This window comes from Poecile atricapillus, chromosome 1 (genome assembly GCF_030490865.1).
Source record: "Poecile atricapillus isolate bPoeAtr1 chromosome 1, bPoeAtr1.hap1, whole genome shotgun sequence".
Taxonomy (NCBI): domain Eukaryota; kingdom Metazoa; phylum Chordata; class Aves; order Passeriformes; family Paridae; genus Poecile; species Poecile atricapillus.
In genome coordinates, this window is record NC_081249.1 from 63,730,796 (window position 1) to 63,752,524 (window position 21,729).

Genomic DNA, 21,729 nt, shown 5'->3' on the forward strand with positions numbered 1-21,729 from the left:
ATAGTGTGGATTGGTTTGCACTCTGGTGTTTCATGAGAATCCCATTTTTCACTATCTGCCTCTATAGTGGAAGCAGAACTCCCACACCTGTGCTCTAACCTTAGACCTGTTGGTGTTTGGTATCAATGTCTTAAGTTCTCTTGCGGAACTGGATTGTGGCATTGCTTTCACTGTATGTCCAGGACTGATTTAGAAGCATCTCAAACACATGGTTTTTATCTTTCACTAATAGTCATTTTTGTAAATGCTTCCTAAACAGGACAAAGTTTGATTCTGTGAGTTTGTTTATTCAAAAGCTAAGCTCCTTTGAAAAGAAAAATATTTCATTCTTGAGTGATAACTTGACTCAAGTTGGGGAAGAAAAGAGAGTAGGAATTTAAGAGCCAGGGCTGAGCCTTGCAACTTTCCATGAATGCTGCAGAGGAAAACAAGAGAAGTGGAGCCTTTTCTCTTCCTTAAAAGATGTACACATTTTGCAGTGTGCAGCTGGGGAGAAAAAACACTTGACATTGAATTCAGATGGCCTGCAAGGTCATAACTTCCTTTTTTGAACTGTTGTTTATGTTTCTCTATGATTATTTCACAGTGATAGATAATGAACCTTTGTCTTAAATGCAAAACCAATCCCTGTCTGTTAAAAGCAAACAGAGCCTAAAGGATTTAGTGTCCCAAGTAACAGAATTTAGTATTTGTGAGGTATCAAGGTAAGTGGAACTGCACTTTGGGGAAAAGCTTTAATGTGAGAAATACTTTCCAATTTCCAGATTTGGAGGGTAGCTGTTGAGTGCAGCTGTAAGGTTTTCATTGTCCTGTACATCACCAGGCTGCTTTGTTAAATGCACCATGTGGGGCTGGACTTCTCCCCTTTCTTCTGGTGAGAGACAATCAACATGCACAAAGCTGCCCTGATACCACAGTAATGGGGGTGGTGGGAGAGACTCGGGCTTTGAAGTGTTTGTCTTCAGCCTGTTACCTCCATTTGGATGGACCTACCATCCAAATCCTACAGTGTTACTACCAAAACACTGTGCTCTTTCAGCTTCCTTGTCTGAGTGTTGCTGAACCAGACGTTTGCTGCCATCCCTACTGTATCGTTTGTACTTTATATCCTGTTCCCTACTGCTGTGCTTCCCATTCGTGTTCTATCTCTAACTCCTCTCAACTCACTTTCTCATTTCCTCATCTTCCTGCTTATTAATTCTCTCAGTGACCCTCCTCTTATCAATTTGGAATTCAAAAAAGTCAGGCTGTCTCCTTCCTGCATGAACTTGGAGCAGCTGCACATCCTTGCTAATGCTGTTAAATATCAATATCCAAGTCAGCTGATATGAAAGTGAAATGGGGCAGCTTGGATCAGGAAAATGGTTGACACCAGAAGTTGGTAAAAACCACCTTGTGAATTGATGATGTGAAAAGGCATTTAATGTGTTTAGCTGGTTTTATCTGCCAAGTGATGCCTTCTGAAAACCTGAAATGCCTCCTCTGTGCTTCTGTGGTCCAGCAGCACATTAATTCTCCACAGTAATTCTCACTTTATTACTAGGTTTTTTTTAAACCTGTTTAAATATTATTAAAATGAATTGAATTGTTATGAGTGATTGAGAAATGGTGGATGTGTGATGCGTCCCAGGCATGAGGGAGTGGGAGGGGATGCTACAAGCAGTAGAGAAATGGAAGTCAAATGGGAAGAGTTTCTTTCATTTGTAGTGGGTGGGGGGAATGGCAATATTTGCCTTTGTCTTGCTGCTTCAAAGCTGACTTGGTGAGGAGGGGAACATCAGCTGCTCAAGGAGGAAGGTGGGCTACCTCTGCAGTTGCTTGTGGGGGTGCAAATGCTCAAGGCTTGCTACTGCCAGGGAGAGGTGACCTTGGTAGCCTCATATCTGCTGGTTAATGGGTGTTCCTGAAAATGGGAAAACAGGGGTGCAAGGGGAGTATCTGCACGTTTCCCACAAACACATACAGATCTGAAGCTTAAATTCTTGCCAACAGCATGAGTAATTTTAAAAGGCTAAGTCTAGCAGGACTTGTAAATCTCTGTCAGCTCTTGTTGAACCAGATGCAAAGCTCTGGGGAGAGAAATAGCGTGTTTGAAATGTGTGTAAAAATGAAGGGTGCCAGAGGAAGAGACAGTGTGGGAGAACTGATGGGAGTACAGAAAAATGTCTCTAAGCTTTTAAGTGCATGGCTTGGAAGTAGACTACTGGATTGTCTTCTTTGGTTCCTATGTTCTAAACAGAGTTAATGGCTGACCACTGGGAAAGGTGGGACACAGATCCTCAGCATTCACTGGCTTTTTAATTAGCATGTAGGTGCCATACCATGAACCTTTGTTTCCTACTACAGAAATCTTTTCCTTTCAAAAATGGATCAAACAAAACCAATAAATGATCTGAAAGAAAAGAAAAAGCGAGTAGGAAAAGCAAAGACAAACCTTGATCTTTCAGACTTAAGAGTGTGAAGCAAGTATTTTAAAGGTACAGTGCCAGGGGGAAAGATGCATTTGTGGAATGATATGTTTGTGCATTGCTAACAGCCTTTGTTGGCTTCTATTTATTTCCATTGTCCAGTGTAGATGATGGATATATGTGTATTTCCAAAGCAACTCATTTGTTGACTGCAGTGTTCGAGGTTGTAACTGCTCAGTCTTTCTTGTAAACTTGCTGTTCCTGTCTGTTGGTGTTATTTTAGAGCAAGCTGTCCATCTGATCTGTTTTTGGGGCCAGATCCTGTCCACAGAACAGCTCTGTATAATATTTGCTGCCTCTTCCCCTCCAACTGGAATAAACATTGATTCTAAATACTGGCCTCATGTGCAGTGCCTGCCTCTGATGCTCAGTAGTTGGGACATCTCTCAATTAAGTAAACTGCTTAATCAGCTGCAGATTGTTAATGATTTACATTTCTCGATAGCTGCTCACAAATTGCATACATCCCTCCAAAGCTCACTGTGTGTGCCTGATAAGACACAATTTACTTCTATTAGATATGACATGTGGAAGAGACTTACTGGACTGTCAGGTCATTCCACCTGGGTGTTTTCAGCATGTCTCAGATACCAGGACAGGAGAGTGGGAGGAGGAACTGCTTGACACAGCAGAACACGCATGGATTTTGAAACCAACAGAATGGGTTTTAGTCTGTGGGACATGTCTCTCGTGGCTGAAGGTAACTGGACACGTTGTCTCTTTGCATAGTAATTTAACTGTCTGTAAGGAAAGCTGTTCCTCCCCTCCCTGCCCTCTGTGTAAGAAGCAATCCTGTCTGACCTGCAAAAAAGTTGAGCTAGAATTACAAACATGATTTAGTTTTTCAGACAGTGCTGAGCCTGCAAGACCACAGGATCAAAAAGGACCTTTCTCTTATTTACTGCCTTTACCCCATCTTAGCTCATCTTTTTCCCCAGCAGATGCTGGGAGCTGATTTTATGCTTTACCTAATAGCACAAGGATTTACTAGCCCAGTGGGTTGTCTCTAGCTGTCTTCTCTCTTGTATTACCATCTAAAATCTAGTGTCCTCTGCCAAGGTCAGCAACAGATCTGGTCTGCTTCAATTTGCTACCATTCTCTGCTTCCAATGGCCCTTGAAGAGGCCAAGTCATTACTTCAGACACCTTTCTTTGTCCTGTCCATGCCTATACTAACTAGTAGCCTTCTTCTGGAAAGCAACATCCACAGATGCAAATGCATCCATCCCTGAAAGTGTTCTAGACCAGGTTGGATGGGACCCTGAGCAGCCTGATCTAGTGAAAAGTGTCCCTGCCTCTGGCAGGGGGGTTGGAAGGAGGTGGTCTTTAGCTCTCTGGTAAGGAACTTCATCTTGATTCAGGATAGGGAAAGTTGATCAGGTTTTCCCAGTGATCATGTAGAGTTGTCCACCATTTAAATCAGCAATGACTTTGAAAATCCTTGCTTTGAAATTATTGTCTTGAATCCCTGTTTCCTGTAAATCTATAAATACTGACACCTTTATTGTAATTACCACCTAAGCAGTGGCCCCCTATGAGGACACAGTTCCACCAAGTATCTTTACAAGACTGCACTGCAATATGTTGCACCGTTTCACATATTTAAAGAATGTATTTTTTTTGTACCTGAGGAGAGATGGTCTTCCCAGCACTGCTGCAATGGATATGGCTTTCCTGTCCTGCTTTTGAAAGGAGAAAGTTTGATGCAAAGGGTCAAGGTTTTTCTTGGTATTTGATAGTCTCTGCCTATTGCTCTCCTGTATCATTTTTTTTCCACCTCTCTTGCCAGAAACATGGTTCTGGGATTGCCCCTGAGAGCTGTGGCTGACAAATCCTCTGTTACTTTCCCTAACAGTCTGGACTAACTAACCCAAATTAGCAGATAAGCTGATTGGGTCTGGAGAGATGTGAAGTGCAGGAGAACTTACTAAGTGGATAGCAGTGTATTGCAGAGAGAATCTAATATTGATAAATATATTTTTTTCTCTTTCATCCATAGTCTGTGAGTTTCTAAGTCCTGCCAGCACGAATAAAAACTGTGTACAACTGCTGCAAATAAACACTGCTAGGGTACATATGGGAAGAAGACGGATAAAGAGAATGATAATGCTCTTATAATTTAGCAGGTTTGTCTGAGTCTGGATTGCTGCGTTTAGTACAGAAGATGACAGTTCAGACAGGATATTGTCTCATTAGAGGGACTGGAAAGCAGGTAAGGGGAACAGAACACTAGAGCAGCTCTTCCAAGAGACTGGAAAGATTGATTATCTTAAAGAGGAGGCATGTAAGAAATTATATGAGTATACACAGCAACTAACCAGAGGAGAAGGTAGAGACAACAGACTTCTAGTCTCATAGGAGGAGAGCAAGAGGATGTTTATTGAAATTTGCTGTTTAAAAATTGAAATTTACTATTTTTTAAACATGATAGAATAAAATTACTACAGTATGAAGATGAATGCTGAAGAATGGAAAAGCTGCAACTAGGCCATATGAAGGAAGCTGCTGGATGTAAAGAAGCCCTGCATGTTTGAGAGAGATTTTTTAAAAAATAAAACCGAAAGTTTGGGATGGAACAATCAGTCTCACGGTAAAGGTTTGAAGATGGTTTCTGTTCAACTCTGTTGATTTCCATCTTCCCATACAGCCCCCAGTTGGTCTTTTAAGCCCTTGGAATGCCAGATTGCCTGAAAATTACAGAGTCAGAAGTTTGGGTTTTGCTGGGCTTTGCTGGCACTTCACAACACACTGCAGTATGCATGATAAGAAGAAATCTGAGAGCCCTTGGTAAAGCACTTCAGGGCTACAGTTCCTTTGCAGCTATTGTACAAATCTTTCAGGATAGGGTTTGGTTTGCATAGCTTTGCCCTGCTTCCTTCATTCCCTTTTGCTGATGCTAATTCTGTTGACCTTGCTGGTTTCCTTCCCAGAGTACTGAGACTCCCCAGCCAAAGTTGTCCTGCTGGGTCAGAGCAGCAGAGTGGCTTCTTTCCTCCTCTAGAAGAGCAAAGCCTGTAGGAGTTCTGTTTGTGTGAGGACAGTGAAAATATCTCTGAGTCAGGCTGCCCGGAGAGGAAAACGGCAATGAGCAGAAAAGCTGAGGGAACATTTTATCACCCATGAATCATTGTTCAAGTTCAGCTGGAGGAACTGGAAATGTGATTCCTCTGCAGAAAGTCCTTGATGCCTCAAGGAGAGCATTTGCAGAGGCACCTTGGTGTGGCAAAAAGCACACAAATACATTCCAAATAGATGTATTTGTTGTCTGTGAAAAAACAGTGGTGTAATTGTTCAGCAGTATTTAAAAACCAAAAGCCTATATTTTCTTATACAGAGTGTTTCAGTAAGCTTTTAGCACCTTCAGCTGCATGTGACAAGCTGATTGTCCTATTTATTGGCTAAGGAATTTACCTATACAGTATGGGTATTGGAGTTGGGTTTTGGTTTGGGTTTTTGTCATGGTTTAGCTTCAGGCAGCAACTAGGCACCAGACAGCTGCTTACTCAGTTCTCCCATGGTGGAATGGAGGAGAGAATCGGGAGAGTAAAACTGAGAAAATGGCTAAAGACAGTTTAATAGGCAAAGCAAAAGACAGGCACACAAGCAAAGATAAACAAGGAATTCTGTGACTAATTCCTATCAGCAGGGGAGGTGTTGAGCCATCTCCAGGAAGGTAGAGCTCTGTTGTATGTAACCATTACTTGTAAGGACAAAATGTCCTCACTCCAAAAATCCCCCACTTCCTTCTTCCTTCCACAGCTTTATATGCAGATCAAGAGACCATGTAATATGGAATTATCCCTTTGGTAAGTTGGGGTCAGCTGTCCCAGCTGCGTCCCCTCCCATCTTGTTGTTGACTCCCAGCCCACTCGCTGATGGGGTGGGATGAGAAACAGAAAAGGTCTTGGCTCAGTGTAAGCCCTGCTCAGCATTAACAAAAACATCTCAACATTATCAGCCCTGTTTTCAGCACAAATCAAATCACAATCCCATGCCAGCTACTGTGAAGAAAATTAATGCTATCCAGAAAAGCCCCTCAAAGTTGTTTTGGTTTGGGTTTGTTTTTTCCACGAAGAATAAAATCAGAGAAGCAATCAATTAAAGTGATAGTTCATATAGTAACAGAAATAAATGTGCACATTGAGAGTTAATGATTTTGTGGGAAATCAGTGTATGTTGAGACTTAATAGCTTCTTGCTTCAAAAAGAGTTTATTTGCATTGGGATATGATGATTTTCTCAGAATCCAAGATACACAGGATTTCCCGTACAACTTCGTTAAATGAATTAAATGTTGAGTGCTTTCTGACTGAATGCAGTAAATACACTGTCAAGACAAAATAACACTTTTAGAACTTGTGCGTGGTCTTCCATCTTTGCATCTGGGAGCCTATTTTCCTTACCCTAGGATTCTGAAATATCTTTAATGAATGGTTATACTCTTGTTTAATACATCAGATACTTTGCAAGAAGCAGTGAAGTAGTTAATTATTTAATTTATTCTTTCACAATGAATGATGCAGATGACCTAGGTCCAGAAATTAAAATGCTGAGAGAGGGCATCATCCTATGCATGTGGAAATGTGGCTTCCTTCCTCTGCAGTAGAGGCATAATTTAATAGATGTTACACTCGATAGTTAACCAAACATTTATATGAAAAATAAGTTGAGGCCCAAGGGTATGACTTAATTTAGTGCTTGGGATCAAATATCAATCTTCTCCTATAAATTAACTTTATGTGACTGTAATTTATTAGAAAATGCCATATTGCGGGTATATATGTTGAAAATTACTATGTTCAGCTTTCACTTCACAGATCCACTTTTTTTTTTATCAGTTGAATAATGCATTCATTTTTATGCAGAGTGAAGCATGCATACCTTGAAAAATATCACTAAGTTGATAGCCAGTAGGAGTTTTGGAGGAAAAAAAAGTGTTGTGTTTTGCTGGACAGATGTTCCAATCAGGCAGCTGGAAGCAGGACAGTGACCTGGCGGGTTCTAGTTCTTCACCTTTGCTACATGGGCAATTTAGAGGGGTGTAGGAGAGGGGTTTTTTTGTAAATTCTGAATCCATTGGGTATTTTTAGCATGGTTCCACTGAGTCACTTATTGCATAGCAGGTATGTATTTTAATCTAATGAGGATCTTTCTAATAACTTCCATTACTGAAACATTTGAATGTGGGAAGGAGGTGAAAGTAATTGGATTGCAATAATTAAATCATCCAATGCAATTACCTTCAAAAGGTTGTGTGTTTATACTTCCTGAATGCAAACAGGAATTGGTCAGTACAGGCAGCTCCAAAGCTGCATCTGTTGTGGAAAGGAAATCATTCAGGTATGGGTGAAGGAGGTCCGTAAGTAAGAGGGAGATGAAGGTCATTTTGTTACCCCGAAGATCTGTAAGGAAGACTGGTGCGCAGTTTTTAATGAGGGAGGTAATTTTGAAAGTTTGCTTGGAAAAAAGTCCCAGTGTGATGTAGCACTTGTTGTTTAATACTTTCCAAAGCTGTAGACTGATGCTCACTGGGAATTCCAGTCCTGCATTTACCCATATTTGTAGAAAAAGTTATCTTCCCTACAGCTGGAATGTGGTGTAGTCACTATACTGCTTCTTATGACACACAATGAGAATTTGTGGAGCCGCTGAAGACCTGAGGCAGCTTGGCTCTCTGAACCTTGTTCTAGTAACCTCAATGTAACAGAGTATTTTTCTGTGGTTGTGACTTATGGTTCATTTTTTGGGTCTCTACTTCACCAAAGTTTCTGAAGTGGAAACTGGTTAGAATCTGGTTTTTGTCCCATGCCTGAAGAGCAGGGCTTTCACTGCTCCTAGGCATGTGTACTCAGGTAACTGGAAAAATCACTGAACTGTATTGCTTGTTGTCCAGAAAACTGAAAAATGGGTGGAAAATGTTTTGTAGCTGAGTAGTAAAGTTGTCATGTCACTATAATTTCTCCTAACATTGTCTCCTATGAATCTTTGTTTTTCAGTCATTTCCCACAAAATGCCCAAAAAGCATTCTATGTAAACCAAAATTGTGTTAAATAAAATGGTGTCACTTTCTCTGAGGTCTAAGTACAACTGATGGGTGTAACACCCTGAGAAACCCATGCAATCCTCTAGCTGCATATAACCTACAAAAACTTTGACATTTTCTCTATTATGCAATGTGCATCTGTATTTAGTTACAGCAGCATGAATTAAATGGGGAAACATCTTATTAAGAATAGTTTGCTTAGTATGCTTTGTGTGAAAAAAATCCTGCCTGTCAGTCCATCTGTCTGCTTGCTTGGCACTGTGTTTTGTGCAATGTTTTTTTTTTTTATATCACTTTTTTTTATAATTACTGGGATTGACAATGCACTTGAATGTTCAAGTGCTCATGAGATTCCTTCCTTCCTCACATCTGGTGCCTGAATTACTACTGTGAGACCCAGCTGCCTCCACACGGGTTTTGGTGTGCTCCTTGTGCTGCTCACATCCAGGACTGTGTAAAGTCCTTGCTAGGTTCACCTCCCTTGCCATGATCCTGTTTCTCTGGTGCTTCTGAGCTTTGTGCATGAGGGTTTCTGGGTTGGTGACAATGGCAGCAGTGTTTTGGATACAACAGCAGGATGTCAAAGGTGCTGGCTCTTGGGAGCTGGCCCAGGTTCCCCTTGAAGTCAGATCTTACTGCTCCTATGGCTTTGTTGCAGGGCTTGAGAAATACAGAGTCAGGATTGCTATCATTATTTAAAATACTTATATTTTATAGGAAGCCAAATGATGAGTTACAGACTATGGTTATAATGAGGGTATTATATCTTCTAGAAATGCCATTATGTAATCACTGCTAAGAGAGAACCTTTCTAAAACAGTCCTGAAATAAAGTCCATCCTTCATAACTCTTTAATCTTTTCCCCAAACGTTTTCCCCCTTGCTTGAACTTGTAGCTCTTGCACTTTATTTCAGAAATGGAACCTGCCCTTTTGTAATATAAAAGACTCTAGACCAGATCTACCGTGATTATAGAATCATAGGGTATGCTGGCTTGGAAGGGACTCACAAGGATCATCAAATCCAACTCCTAGACCTGCAGAGGATACTCCACGAATCACACAACATGTCCAGGAGCTTTGTCCAAATGCTTTTTGAACTTTGGCAAGCTTGGTGCTGGGACCAGTTCCCTGGGGAGCCTGTTCGAGTGAAGAGCCTTTTGCTGATATCAACCTAAACTTCCCCTCACTCAGCTTCATGTCATTCCCTCAGGTTCTATTGCTGGCCACCTGAGAGGAGAGATCAGTACCTGCCCTTCCACTTCCCCTCAACAGGAAGCTGTCCCTGCACCTTTGGTGTTGGGTGTGATGGGAGTGGTGTGGGAGCACTGCGGTTTTGTCTTGATTTTCTTTTGCTTTTCGTTCAGGAGTACGTAGGATAAGGACTGTTAGATAAAGTCATTTTGTTGCCTGAGGTCTGGCACTCTGCTATTACATTTCTATTTGTTTTCCCTGAAACACAAGCTGGCCCAGAAACTAGTTCTGATTTTGATTTTTGCTTTCATACACTTTCTTTCAAAATTTATTGGAGAGTTGAAACTCCTCATCACTGGTTCCAGTACACTGGCAGCGGTTCATGAGCTGCCACTAAGCATGAAAGATCCTTTATTCACAGTAGGGTTCCACGTCACTAAGCAGTGGAAGTCAGAATCTCTTCCCATCTCTTGCCTGCAGAAGTCTCTGGAGATATGTTGGGGGATTTATAGTACTGTATAACTGAGTTTAATGCAGTTGTTAAATAATTTTCCTTATCCTACTTCTAATGGACAGTGTGTTGCTGCTCAAGGCAGTAAAGCCATCAGTGGTGTACTTGGACTTCAAAGGCTACTACTGTCACATTTGTTTAATGACATCAGGTAGAGCTTTTGCTGTCACAAATGCAGATACTTAGTTTCTAGAGGAACATGTCTTTTGAATACTTCTGAATTGTTTGTTATTGGATGTTTAGGAATAGATGGAGTTTGTTTTCAACACTGAAGAAGTTTCCAGTGTATTGATGGTAAGAATATGTGCTAATACTCCATTAGATATGCCTGAAACCTCACAGATTGCACTAATGCTCATATAATATTATCCTAATATATTCTTCTGTCAATGAATAGCTGGAGGAGTGTTTTAAAGGACTTTCGAGAATTGTTAAGTGTATTTCTTTTCATTTTTCAAAACTGTTCTGAAACTGTGTTAAATCAGTTCTTTAGTTAGAACAGTGGGCAGTAGGAAATGTTTATATTTAACCATGTCATTTGCACTGTTGACATACCCCCCCTTTCCCAAGGAGCTATAATGTTCAAAGGGTCTCTGAATAAGCCTGATTACTTTAAAAAGTGACAGATGAAAGTTTCTGTACCTCTATAATTTGTGTCCTCACTACAAATAAGAATAAAACCATAAGATAATAAAATAAAAAATTAAAAATAATTTCACTTTCATTTGATGCTTACCGGTTTTGATCACTCAGCAAGACAAGAGATAAAATAATCCTGCAGTATATGGTCCAAAGTACAAACAATAAGAAATACATTAAAATGCCATTTAAAGCAATTCCTGAAGCCCAAGTATACCTATGAAATAATATAGTAAATGTATATGTTGGGGGTTATCTCTTCTCTGTTATACTCTGGTGTATGTCTGGGGCATGAAGGTGAAAATGTTACACAAGTGCCTCTCAGCAAAGAGAAACTTTGGAAAAGATAGGAGTGAGAAAGGAAAAAAAAACTGAACAGGAGAGGAAGGATCTGTTATCGGAAATGGACATAATAGATTTCCTTAAACTGTGAAACTAGAACTGGTGGGTTTATGCATATTCTGGAGAAGTGGAGTGTTATAGGGACCTTGTTTCTTGAGTTAATGGATCTCCCTACCCCAGATTTCCCAGTATTGCAACATACAAACATCTTGGGCCAGTGCTTTGACACATCAGTATGTCTGTACTGTATGCAACACCAGTGTTTTTCTTTTGCCTTACCTTCATGTAAGGCACAAAGGAAAAAAGACAGGAGCCCTGCTATGAGTCACTCACAGAAACTCAACTCCAACACTCCAAGCAACACCGTGTTTTCCAGCAGTGAGGTGATCACTCAGGCCAGAGTAGGGATAGAGTAGATCATCTATCAGCATTGTGCAGAATTTCATGAGGCATACTGCAGCCTAGATGCACAAAGTTGGGTTTATATGAAGAAATTGTTTTTATCAGAAATGAGGCAGCAGTGACTGAATAAGTTTCTGTGGATGGTGACACATGGAGCTGCCATGCTGGGGTGGATGTGCTGCTGTTGACATGGGCACCTCCATGAGTAGTAGGTGCTCAAGTGAAGCCCACCTCCTGCACACCTGCTCAGCCTGGCAGTGTGCTTGAGACCTGCTGGTACATCCACAGCCACCTATGGCACATTCTCTCCATCATAACAGAGAGAAACAATTTTTCTTCTAAAATAGTCAATTTTCACATCCCCTTAATATATGAAGACATAGCCTGTCTTTTGTATGGCAGAATTATTTCTGTATAGCCTGTCTCATTTAAAAATAAATCATCTCTGTTATGAAAAGACTAGAAGAATATCCATCGATTTGGCAGCTTCTAAAAATCTTTCCAAGTCAATTCGCTGGCAACAAAATGAAGGGACAGCTCATTTCCATGGTGATGCTGACTGAATCACTCTAGAGCAGCTGAAGAATGAATCCTGACCCAGCTGGGTGCTGTTTAAGTCCAGTAACGATGCAAGCAGCAAGTACTCTTCGTGCTGGATATCCATAAAAAAAAGCTAATTTTCATTCATTCTTGGGTTTTTTCTTTGCATTCTTTAGAAGCTTGAAAAGCTCTGGGTTTCACATTTAGTGGATAGTATTCTGTAAAGAAGTATACAGAAATGTGTGGAACATGTGCAGAAAAAGGATGTGCTCTTCTAAGAGCACTTGGCTTCTTCCAGATTAAGCAGTTGATATGGTTTGTTCTTTAGCCCAAATCTACTTTGGGAAAAAGTTACCTGGAAAAGGTTGCTGAACTGAGGTTGGTTTTCCTTCTTTCAATAAAATGTTCTCTCTATTTCAATGACCTTAAGAAGAAAAAATTCTGAATCGTCATTTCCTGACATAAGGGATAATGTTCATGCTTTTACATGAGCTTCTGCATAGATATTGGAATTCCATTCTAATGCTTAATATAAATTTTAAATGTTTGCTTTAAAGACATGCATAGTAATCATCCTTAATTTTTAGATCAATTGTTTACAAGATCTTTTATTTTCTTTTATTTCAGATCATTTACTGGGGAGATACTTATTTTTCTAAAGAGTTACCTGAACTGACTTGGTGTTTATGTTCCTTTACGCATACCTTACAGTTAGGTGACACCTTTTCATCGTGTTTTTATTCTTAGAATGCTTTATTTCTCATTTAGTCACCTGAGTCCTTGTATGGAAATATATTTGACTACATTAAAAAATGAACAGACTGTGTACCTATAGAAGAGACCTATATTAGTAGAAGTAGTTTCACTCTTAACACAACCTCCAGCAGCTTTTTTCTTTGTTTGTTTTAAGCTTTACTAGAAAATGTTTTGCTTCATTATCATTCATCTAAAAGCGTTAAAATTGATGTAATTGTCAAATTGATTATTAATTCTCCAGTGGGTACAGTTTAATAAACAATGACAAAACCAATCCAAAGCATTCAAATTATTGCCATTTTTGCACATAAAATTCATTTTTATTTCCTGCAGCTTTTGAAAGATCTGTTCTTCTACACAGTCCTTTCCTAGAAAACTGAATTATTTGTATGTTGTACTAGATTTATTATTTGCTGGAGCCTCAGAATGGAGAGGAAAGGCAATATTGTTGAAGCCTGGGAATTTTGAAACAGACAGCACTTAAAATACTTAGACTGGGATGGTCAAGAAGGACAGGTCTCTCACAGGTGCATTTCCTCAGGGTAGTTTCATATTCAGTTATTTCAGCTCCCTGTGATTCATCCCATTTTTTTTTGTGCACACTCCTTCATTGCCACAATAAGCTCATTTGTCAAGGACACACACATTTGTAAGAGCACTTCTCTTTGAGAAACAGAGAGGCTGATGTGCTTCTAGAGCTCCTGGTCAACAGCTGTGGTCAGCTATGGAAGAAATGACAGAAGGATTTGTCTGTCCCTCTCACGATCAAAGATGGGTCAGGGTTGTTATTGAGTGAGTGGTGAATTGTGCCTTATGAAAAGTTTTGGTGGCTTTGCTTCAGAGCTGCTACTTTGTTCAAAACAAAAAGGCCAGACTTGAGAGATAATTTAAATCAATGTCATATGTTTTGAGTAATTTGTGAGAGCTTTCTAACATTGGGGCTTGTTAACCCAGTGAAGTGTTAGTTTTTAGAGCAACATACCCTGTCAAAGCATGTGCTTGAGATATTTCTACAATGATTCAGCTTGTGTAGTGCCCAAATATACAAGGTCTCAGAATTATTTGCTGTAAAAGGAGTTTGAATGCAGGGTAAGATGAATAGAAACCTGATTTTGGACATATGCAATACAGGAAGATGGTGCAGCCTTTAGTGTGAAATTTGAAGGGTAGATTACTAGTTCTTGAATTGCTTTATTATGCATGGCATCTCAATTCAGACTATATTTGTGTATGTAATGCATTAGATTAATTTATATTCATTATGATATATTTCTTATATTCCTTGCATTTCTTATATTATGACATTGCTGTGAATTTGTACTAACTGAAGAGGGCTGCAGTTTTCTCTTTGAATAAAATGAGGTAACAGTAAAAATGATCATGCAGTATTTCTGTGTTTCATGTACTGGAAAGAGCCATTCTTGCTTGTTGCTTTTACTTAATAGTATCAAATGCAATTTATAGAAACATTAGTTTTTTAGATCCGTCCTGCATATGTTGTTGCATAGCAATTTTGATGGAAAAGACTAAATAGAGGTGGGTGATGGGTCAAAATGCTATGCTAACATGGTGGTGTTTTGGATAGTTTTCTAAAGAAAGTTAATACACTCAGTGTAAGTCAATAAAGCATGAATACAATACTATATGGAGAGTTTTCTAGTTAATATTAGAGATAAGGATTAGAGGAACAGTAAGGGAGGTAACAGGTGGCTGTAAGTGAGATGACAGTGGGCTATGCAGGAACAAGCAAGAGGTTAATGCTGCTTTAACTCTTGACACTGTTGCTAGACATGTTTTAATAAAATTAACTGATGTACTGAGGTTAAGAGAGAGCTTCAGTTACAGGGAAGCTTCAGAGACTGGACCAAAACAAGAAAATGACAATGAGGGCTAAAATAATAAATATTTAATGACCCAGATGGTGCATCAATCCAGATCCTCTGCTGTAGAAACAAGCAACAAATGTCTGAAGGGCATGGATTGAGTAACAGGTATCTGACAGTACATTATTATATGACAGTATATGATTATGAGAGAGCAAAAGTAATCCTGAGATATATTGGGCAGGTCTTCTAGCAGAGAGGAAACTGATGTGTTTGTAGGGAGCACTGTGGGGTTCTAAGTGCCACTATTCAAAGACAGCTGCAAACTGATGAGGCAGAGGAGACCTGCAAGGGTGGTCATTCTCTTCAGAGAAGGGTAAGAGTTTGGCTTCTTTGTGTTCAGTGGCTTCTTCTGACAGCACTGTGTGTGCACAGAGGAGAGGGAAAGGCCCTGAAGATGAAGAGGTCATTTTTGGCACAAATGGACATAATATTAGTAGTAAACAGCTGAAAATTTCAGAACCTCCTTCTTTTTCTTAGAGGTTTTCCTGAAGCAGAACCATGAAACAACAGGCAGCAGATGAGCCAGGGCTTACGTTGAGAGCAGGGGGAAGGTTTCTGCAGAGACAGGAAGCGCTGATACGGGAATGCTCTGCTGGGCTACCTGTGGTATCCCAAATTCTCACGTGAAGTGTTGAATGAAAAGTCATGTTCAAGTCTTTGTAAAGGCAAAGAACTAAAAGCCATGGCAGTTTCCAAATACCGTCGAGATATGTTCAGCCGAGATGTTGAACACTACCATGGAACCCAGGAGTACCACTATACCATAGATGTACCATACTACCGTGGAACCAAGGAGTAGCCTACCCTCATCACCTTACAAGGGTTAATCTGAGGCTAATGTATCAGGCTGGTGTAGGAGTTCACAAGTTTACTTTACCCTCTCAGCAAGATAATTTAATTTTGAAGAACATCTTCTGCATTCGTCATGACCACTTTGCTTTGATTCAGTCATGATTATTTTTTTAATTCTTCCTCATGTGTATGTTGTGTGTTTTCTTTTACAGAACAGTTCGTGTCTGGCTGAAGAGAGACAGTGGGCAGTACTGGCCCAGCATATATCATGCAATGCCATGTAAGTATAAGGGGATGTTCAATATCTACTGTGGATTTGCAAAGTGGTTTTGATGAAGCTTCATGCTTATGACATTTGCAAGCTTATGTCTCTATATCAAATGTTAGTCTTGAACAATCCTCTTGGTACCAGTGAAGCTTTACGAAGTTACATGCTAATGCTTCTGAGAGGCATCAGAGATTACAGCAGTAAAAGGATACAGACATGTTAGCAAGGGATGAGCATTTAATGCAAACATAGGTTTTAAAATGTGGGAACTCAAAATGTAGTCTTGCATTCTGCCCCTAATGGAGTCCATAAAGCTTTGTAAGTCTCCAGTATAAATCACTCTGCCCTTCCTACTGTGTATGCTAAGTCCATTAGAGGGCAATGGTAAATGCTTTTATTTGCTAAGAACTTAATATTCCATGGCAGCTAATATGATAGAAAGGATACTAGACAGGGAAGGCAGCTCTTCCAGTTTAGAAGCAGAATCATTTTACCTCTACAATTAAATGTGGAAAACCAAATTTCTTTGATGGATCCCTCCATTATTTCTTCTCTCCCAAAGAGAGTGTTCATGTTTTGAGAAACTGCAGATCAATGTCCGTTTTACCAAGACAGAGTTGAAGAAATGACAGCCCTTGCTGTGTGCTGTAACCCCTGTGTTGAGTGCAGGAATACAGTTTTGGAGGTCACTGAAGGCAGGCATATGCTCATGCTCTTCAGTCAGTTTCAATCAGATGTGCTGGGTTAGCCTGTCTTTGGAAAGCTTGTAAAGCTGACCTTAAATCCAGACTGGGTAGCACGTATCAGGTCTCATGGAGGTATACTGTCTGGAGAAAGGATTATTTTAAGCTAAGATAGGTAGATTTGGAAGAGACATCTGTTTCCATGGTAACTAAAATATTTAATAGGTGTCAGTTATAGTACAAAAACATCAATATGGGACTCTAGGACAGCTATGGTGTTTGCCTGCTATAAGAAAGCAATTTGGTAGAGAGGAGGACCCCTCATCTTCCTGTCCTATGAGGTTTGCTTTCCCCAGCCAAACTGTTATGAAATGGTCTTTCTAGCTATTTGGCACTGATTCTTCTCTTTTTCCATGTGGTATTTTTGCATACATTTGCATTTTTGAATCTCATTAGGTCCTCCCCTGGTCATAGCAAAGCTGTGTTATTGCCAGTAATAACAGCTTCAGTGGAAATGATAGAGTAGATCCAGTTCCACTGAAGGGGGTACTATTTCAAAGCTCCTTCATAAATTTGACCACTTGACAGTGCTCCTTCACTTTGAAGGCTGGTAAGCTTTTGAGGCATGAGATACTGAAATTATATTGTGTTAATTCAACAATTTCAAGAATCATCGGGTATAATTAACAGCTGAAGCAATTACAATCAGTCAAGCCTTTAAGCTTGGAAGTCATAGAAAGGTCTCTGAGTCAGAATCTGCACAACTCTGCATTTGACTGGAAATGATGGTTTTGTCTGTTTCTGTGTTGATCACACTTCTTTGATGGTGTTCTGCTTTAGGTTCCTACTGGGTTTTGTTGTTTCAAGAACAATGACTGCTGAGAGTTTCTCTGTGTAAAAATGTAGTAGGCACAATGGTGCCTTTGTGCTTCTTAGCAAGCTGTGAGGGGCAGTCCTACCTACAGATACCCCACTAACATGATTGTGACTGACTGTGGTGATGTGTGACCCAATCTATTTTATGATTTTATATCAGATAGTATTAATTACTGAGTTTGCAGACTAGGTCCTCTGGGAAATGGGAAGGATGAGGAATTGGGTTTACTCAGTGATGTGCTTTGGTCAAGTTCTGCACCCAAAAAGGGTCGTCAATACATTCTGAATGTGAAAATCATTAAATATCTAATGGTAAAAGAACTTAAATATTATAGATCTTTTCTGAATTTAGAGGTAGGATTTCTCCTAACTGGGAAAGTTTTATGTCCTGCCTGTGGGTGATTCTGTGGTCAAAAAATTCTGGACAACACAGTGACCATATTTTTGATCATCACATCTAGCCCATGAGAAAGAAAATAGCTCTAATTGAAACTTTGCTAATCCATTTCCTTCACATCAGCGTTGTCTCACCAGGTGATTAACAACAGACCTCTGTGAACATGTAGCTCTGGTTAGATGTGTACTCTTGATTACACATGTAACCATGATTAGATTTCTCACTTTAGGCACAGGATGAAAAAAAGAACTTAGCAGACACAAATTTATGAAAGGTAAAGAAATTGTGGTCAAGAGTCAAGTAAACTTTTCCAATAAAAAAACCAACAAAACTAAAACACACAAAAAGACCCAAATGCAACCAAAAAACGTTATTACAGATGTGGAATGGAGTAAAGGATTTATTGTACTGAGGGACAATGGAGTATCCAGTCTTTGAGGCAGATAATACACTGCTTGTCTTATGATGGTTTTCATAACTAACACTTAGCTTTGAACAGGAAGGAGGGTAAAAAACTGCAATGCAAAACATGCTCCTTTGGTCTTAAACTATGTCATGTTTAGGCACTTGAGAAGGGGGTCCCAGAAACCGCAGGGACAGTCTGTATTTCTCTTCTGACTTTGTCAGTCTCTGATAAAGGTGACACACTTTTGAGAGCATGTAATTGGGATTTTCCTCCGTATTTCATTTTCCAAAGGCAAAAATTGTGTGTATTTGCCCTGTATTTAAGACAAAGGATGCAGCCAGACTTCTGCATCAGGAATATCCTGCTGGTTCTCCATAGTAGTTCAGATCATTCTTTTTCCAGTCTGAAATTCAAATCATGGCTAGGTACTGAAGTAGAGAGTCTTCAGACAGATAACAAATAACAAATAACAGAGTGCTGTTATTTTTCCTGGCTATTTTTTTAAAAGGTCTTAAATATCTGAGAAGCTTAAGGTTTTTGTTTTCTTTTTTTTCTTCCCCTCTTTTTAATGTGCCTATGTGCTTAAGTACCTGAATATTGTCTTCATTTTACCAGAGCAAGCTGCTGCAGTCTTGTTACAAGTGGCATAACCGACTACATCAGTGTAGCTGTTGTGGTCATAATTTTCATGCTGACATAATGATTTTTCTAAGTGCACATGTTACTCAAGAGTTCCCATGAGAAAATGATTATAGCAAAATAAGTATCTTTACACTGCTATGACTGTGTACACACAGGTCTGGAATTCAGAAGTTACTTCTTTTGTAATCAGATCATGTCAAGCAATTGCTTGTATCATTTTCTTCTGAAGTGTTTGGGAAAAGCATACTTCAAATAATTAATTTACCTGAGATGACTTCTTTGTGAGCTGATCATTGCCTTTAGAGATCCTGTCCAGCATTTAAAATGTGCTGTGTAATATGCCTGTTCTGGCATTAAGTGCTTTTAAACTCATTTGATGTTTATTAGGTTTTGAATTGGAGAGGTTTCTGTCCATTTTTTTCTACAACTCTTACTCTGCTACAGGCAGAGAAGCTTCAGTATAATAGTAATGCACCACCTTTGGAAGGGATGATTCCAGTTTGTACCAGGGAGAGGTACAGGAAGGGGAAGTTTTGTCACTGTTACAAGGCCTGATTTAATTGTTTCCTTTCTGTCAGTTTCCTTCAGCTGAAGCCTTTTCATTGATTCGATTCAGTCAGCCCTTCCAGGAAAGAAATAAACTGAGGTGCCTGCCTGAATGTGGATCTGATGGGCTTTCTGTTTATGGTTACTTGTCCTTCAGGAAACATTTCAATAGGGAGTCAATACTGAAGGTGGAACAAGTTCTATTAAAGAGTCAGCATTGACTCTTCTTCTTCATATAGCTTTGCTGCCAATTAAACTATCAAGGATTAAAAGATTTGCTAAGCTATGGGCTGTTTAGTCTTAAGAGAGACATTGCACAAATTGAGAAGATACTGGATCACAGTACTGAAAAAGAGAGGACTCCAAGCTTGTTAGTGACACAAACATGGGAGCAATCACAACAAAGAGTAGAAACTAAGAGGGGGGGAAAAAAAGCAGAACTAAAAGTGCATCTGACTGTACTCTATATTTGTCATAAGAATATGGTTTATGAAGTACTCTTATTGTTATCCTAACTGCAGTTGGCAATTGCTTCTGAAAAATAATTCCTGAAGGTTGCTGTTGGGACAGCAGGATTCCCAGCTGCATGCTGCTGTGTTGGGCAGTAAAAGCAACTCCTGCTTTCTGAATGTAACTTCACAATTTTTCAATTAAACCAAGCATAGCTCTTGAATTCTTGTGGGGAAACCTGGTTTTACCCTTGATACAAACCCTGCCAGATCCTTGAGGGAGCATACTGTGACCATCTTGTGTGCAATTTCAGGATGAATCTGGATATTTGTTACAGTAATATCAACATAATCAAGCAATGGCTAGTTTTAGATACAAACTTTTATTTTGACCATAGTATGTGATATTGTCATAGTGCTGTCTGTCATGGAATTGGAGTAGGGGACAGTTGAACTCAGTCTTTAATGTTTGTTGATATGTTGATTTCTACTGGGGAATTTTCTTACTGCAAGCCTCTGACATAATGTAGTGTTTTGTTTTATTGTCAGCAGTTCAGGCAAATGTAAAAAACTAAATTATTCAGCTAAGTAATGTCTGACTTACACTGAAGTGTCAAATATCTCTTATATCAGAGCAGCACCATTGCTCTTATATGAAAGGCTTGTTTACAGATAAATAGTAAAAAAATAAAAAAAAAAATAAAAAGAAGCAACTGGAACAAGAAATGGCTATTTTTCCATGCCCTAATAGGATAGGGTTGAATGATCTGCAAGAACACTTTTATTTTAATGCTTGTCTAGTGGTAAGCTCAAAATGCTGCACAACATAATAAAGCATGTTAGCTAATTTTCGGCTTTCCAGAACTTCAAGAAAATGAGAATCTCAGTTTTGTTAACTTCATCAACATGTTCATTTTTTTCAGCTCCATGTTCATGCATGTCTTTTAACCCGGAAACCAGAAGGCTGTCCATAGGTCTAGACAATGGTACAATCTCAGTAAGTACATCCAAAGATTTCTAGTTGAAATGCTTCCTTTTTGAGAAGTATGTGTGTGATGATGTGGTGAGAATATTTTTGGTAGTGTTTGGGAGACAGACTTTTTAATGATAGTGCAACTAAATCTGTAGTGCAGAAAATGTTAGATTATTAAAAATCTTATTCCAGCTGCCACAAAGAGTTTGAGTGGGATTTACAGTATTTATTAAGCAAGTCAACAATCTGTCTTAATTTGCATATCTCTTAAAAAATAACACAGAAAAACAGCTGTTGTTTTATTAAATTTAAGTGACTTGTTAATTACATGGTACCAAAGTTTTCTGAAAGCAGCAATTAAGAGGAGGAAAAATCATCTTAGAGGCAGAAGGTGGATTTCTGCTCCATGTCTATCTACTTTTCCAAACTTCAGAGTTCAGATTTTGTTTTCCTCTCCCTTCAGAGGAGTTGCTTTTAATTGGCAGGGAGGTTGCTGAGAGATTTGGTTCATTAACATCTGAGATAGAGATGTGTGGAAAGGAAGTAGGATATTAAAAGAGGAGTGTGTCTGTTAGATCTATGATAGAGGGTAGCAGTTGACCTTATTAATTGGATTTTTCTTGTGGGATGATGAATAAAAAGCTCTATCACTTTGGAAGAGTGGAAGAATCATGGGTCAGAGATATTTTTCACCTATGCCTCATCAATAGATTCCTCTTTCAGTTTAAGATCAGTTTACCGTCACTTCAGATTTTTCTGCTGTTATCTTGCCTTAGGGGCTTTCTAAGTGAATGAGTGTTTTCAAGCTGATGTAAGGGCAGCTGTCTGCACTAAAGCCAGTATGGTGTTTGGGAAAGGGGATGTGACCCTTTTAGTTGTTGCCTGTAAGCTCCATCAAAGATGTGAAGGTTTTGACCTA

At 39.4% G+C, this 21,729-nt stretch overlaps 1 protein-coding gene across 1 annotated transcript in view; it reads left to right on the forward strand.

Moving 5' to 3' along the window:
- WDFY2 (WD repeat and FYVE domain containing 2) overlaps nt 1-21,729 on the forward strand; it is a 59,424-nt gene that overhangs the window by 15,008 nt on the left and 22,687 nt on the right. The window contains exons 2-3 of the mRNA XM_058840638.1: nt 15,783-15,850; nt 20,761-20,834. Of these exons, the coding sequence (XP_058696621.1) occupies nt 15,783-15,850; nt 20,761-20,834 (142 nt within the window). The remainder of the gene's footprint in view (nt 1-15,782; nt 15,851-20,760; nt 20,835-21,729) is intronic.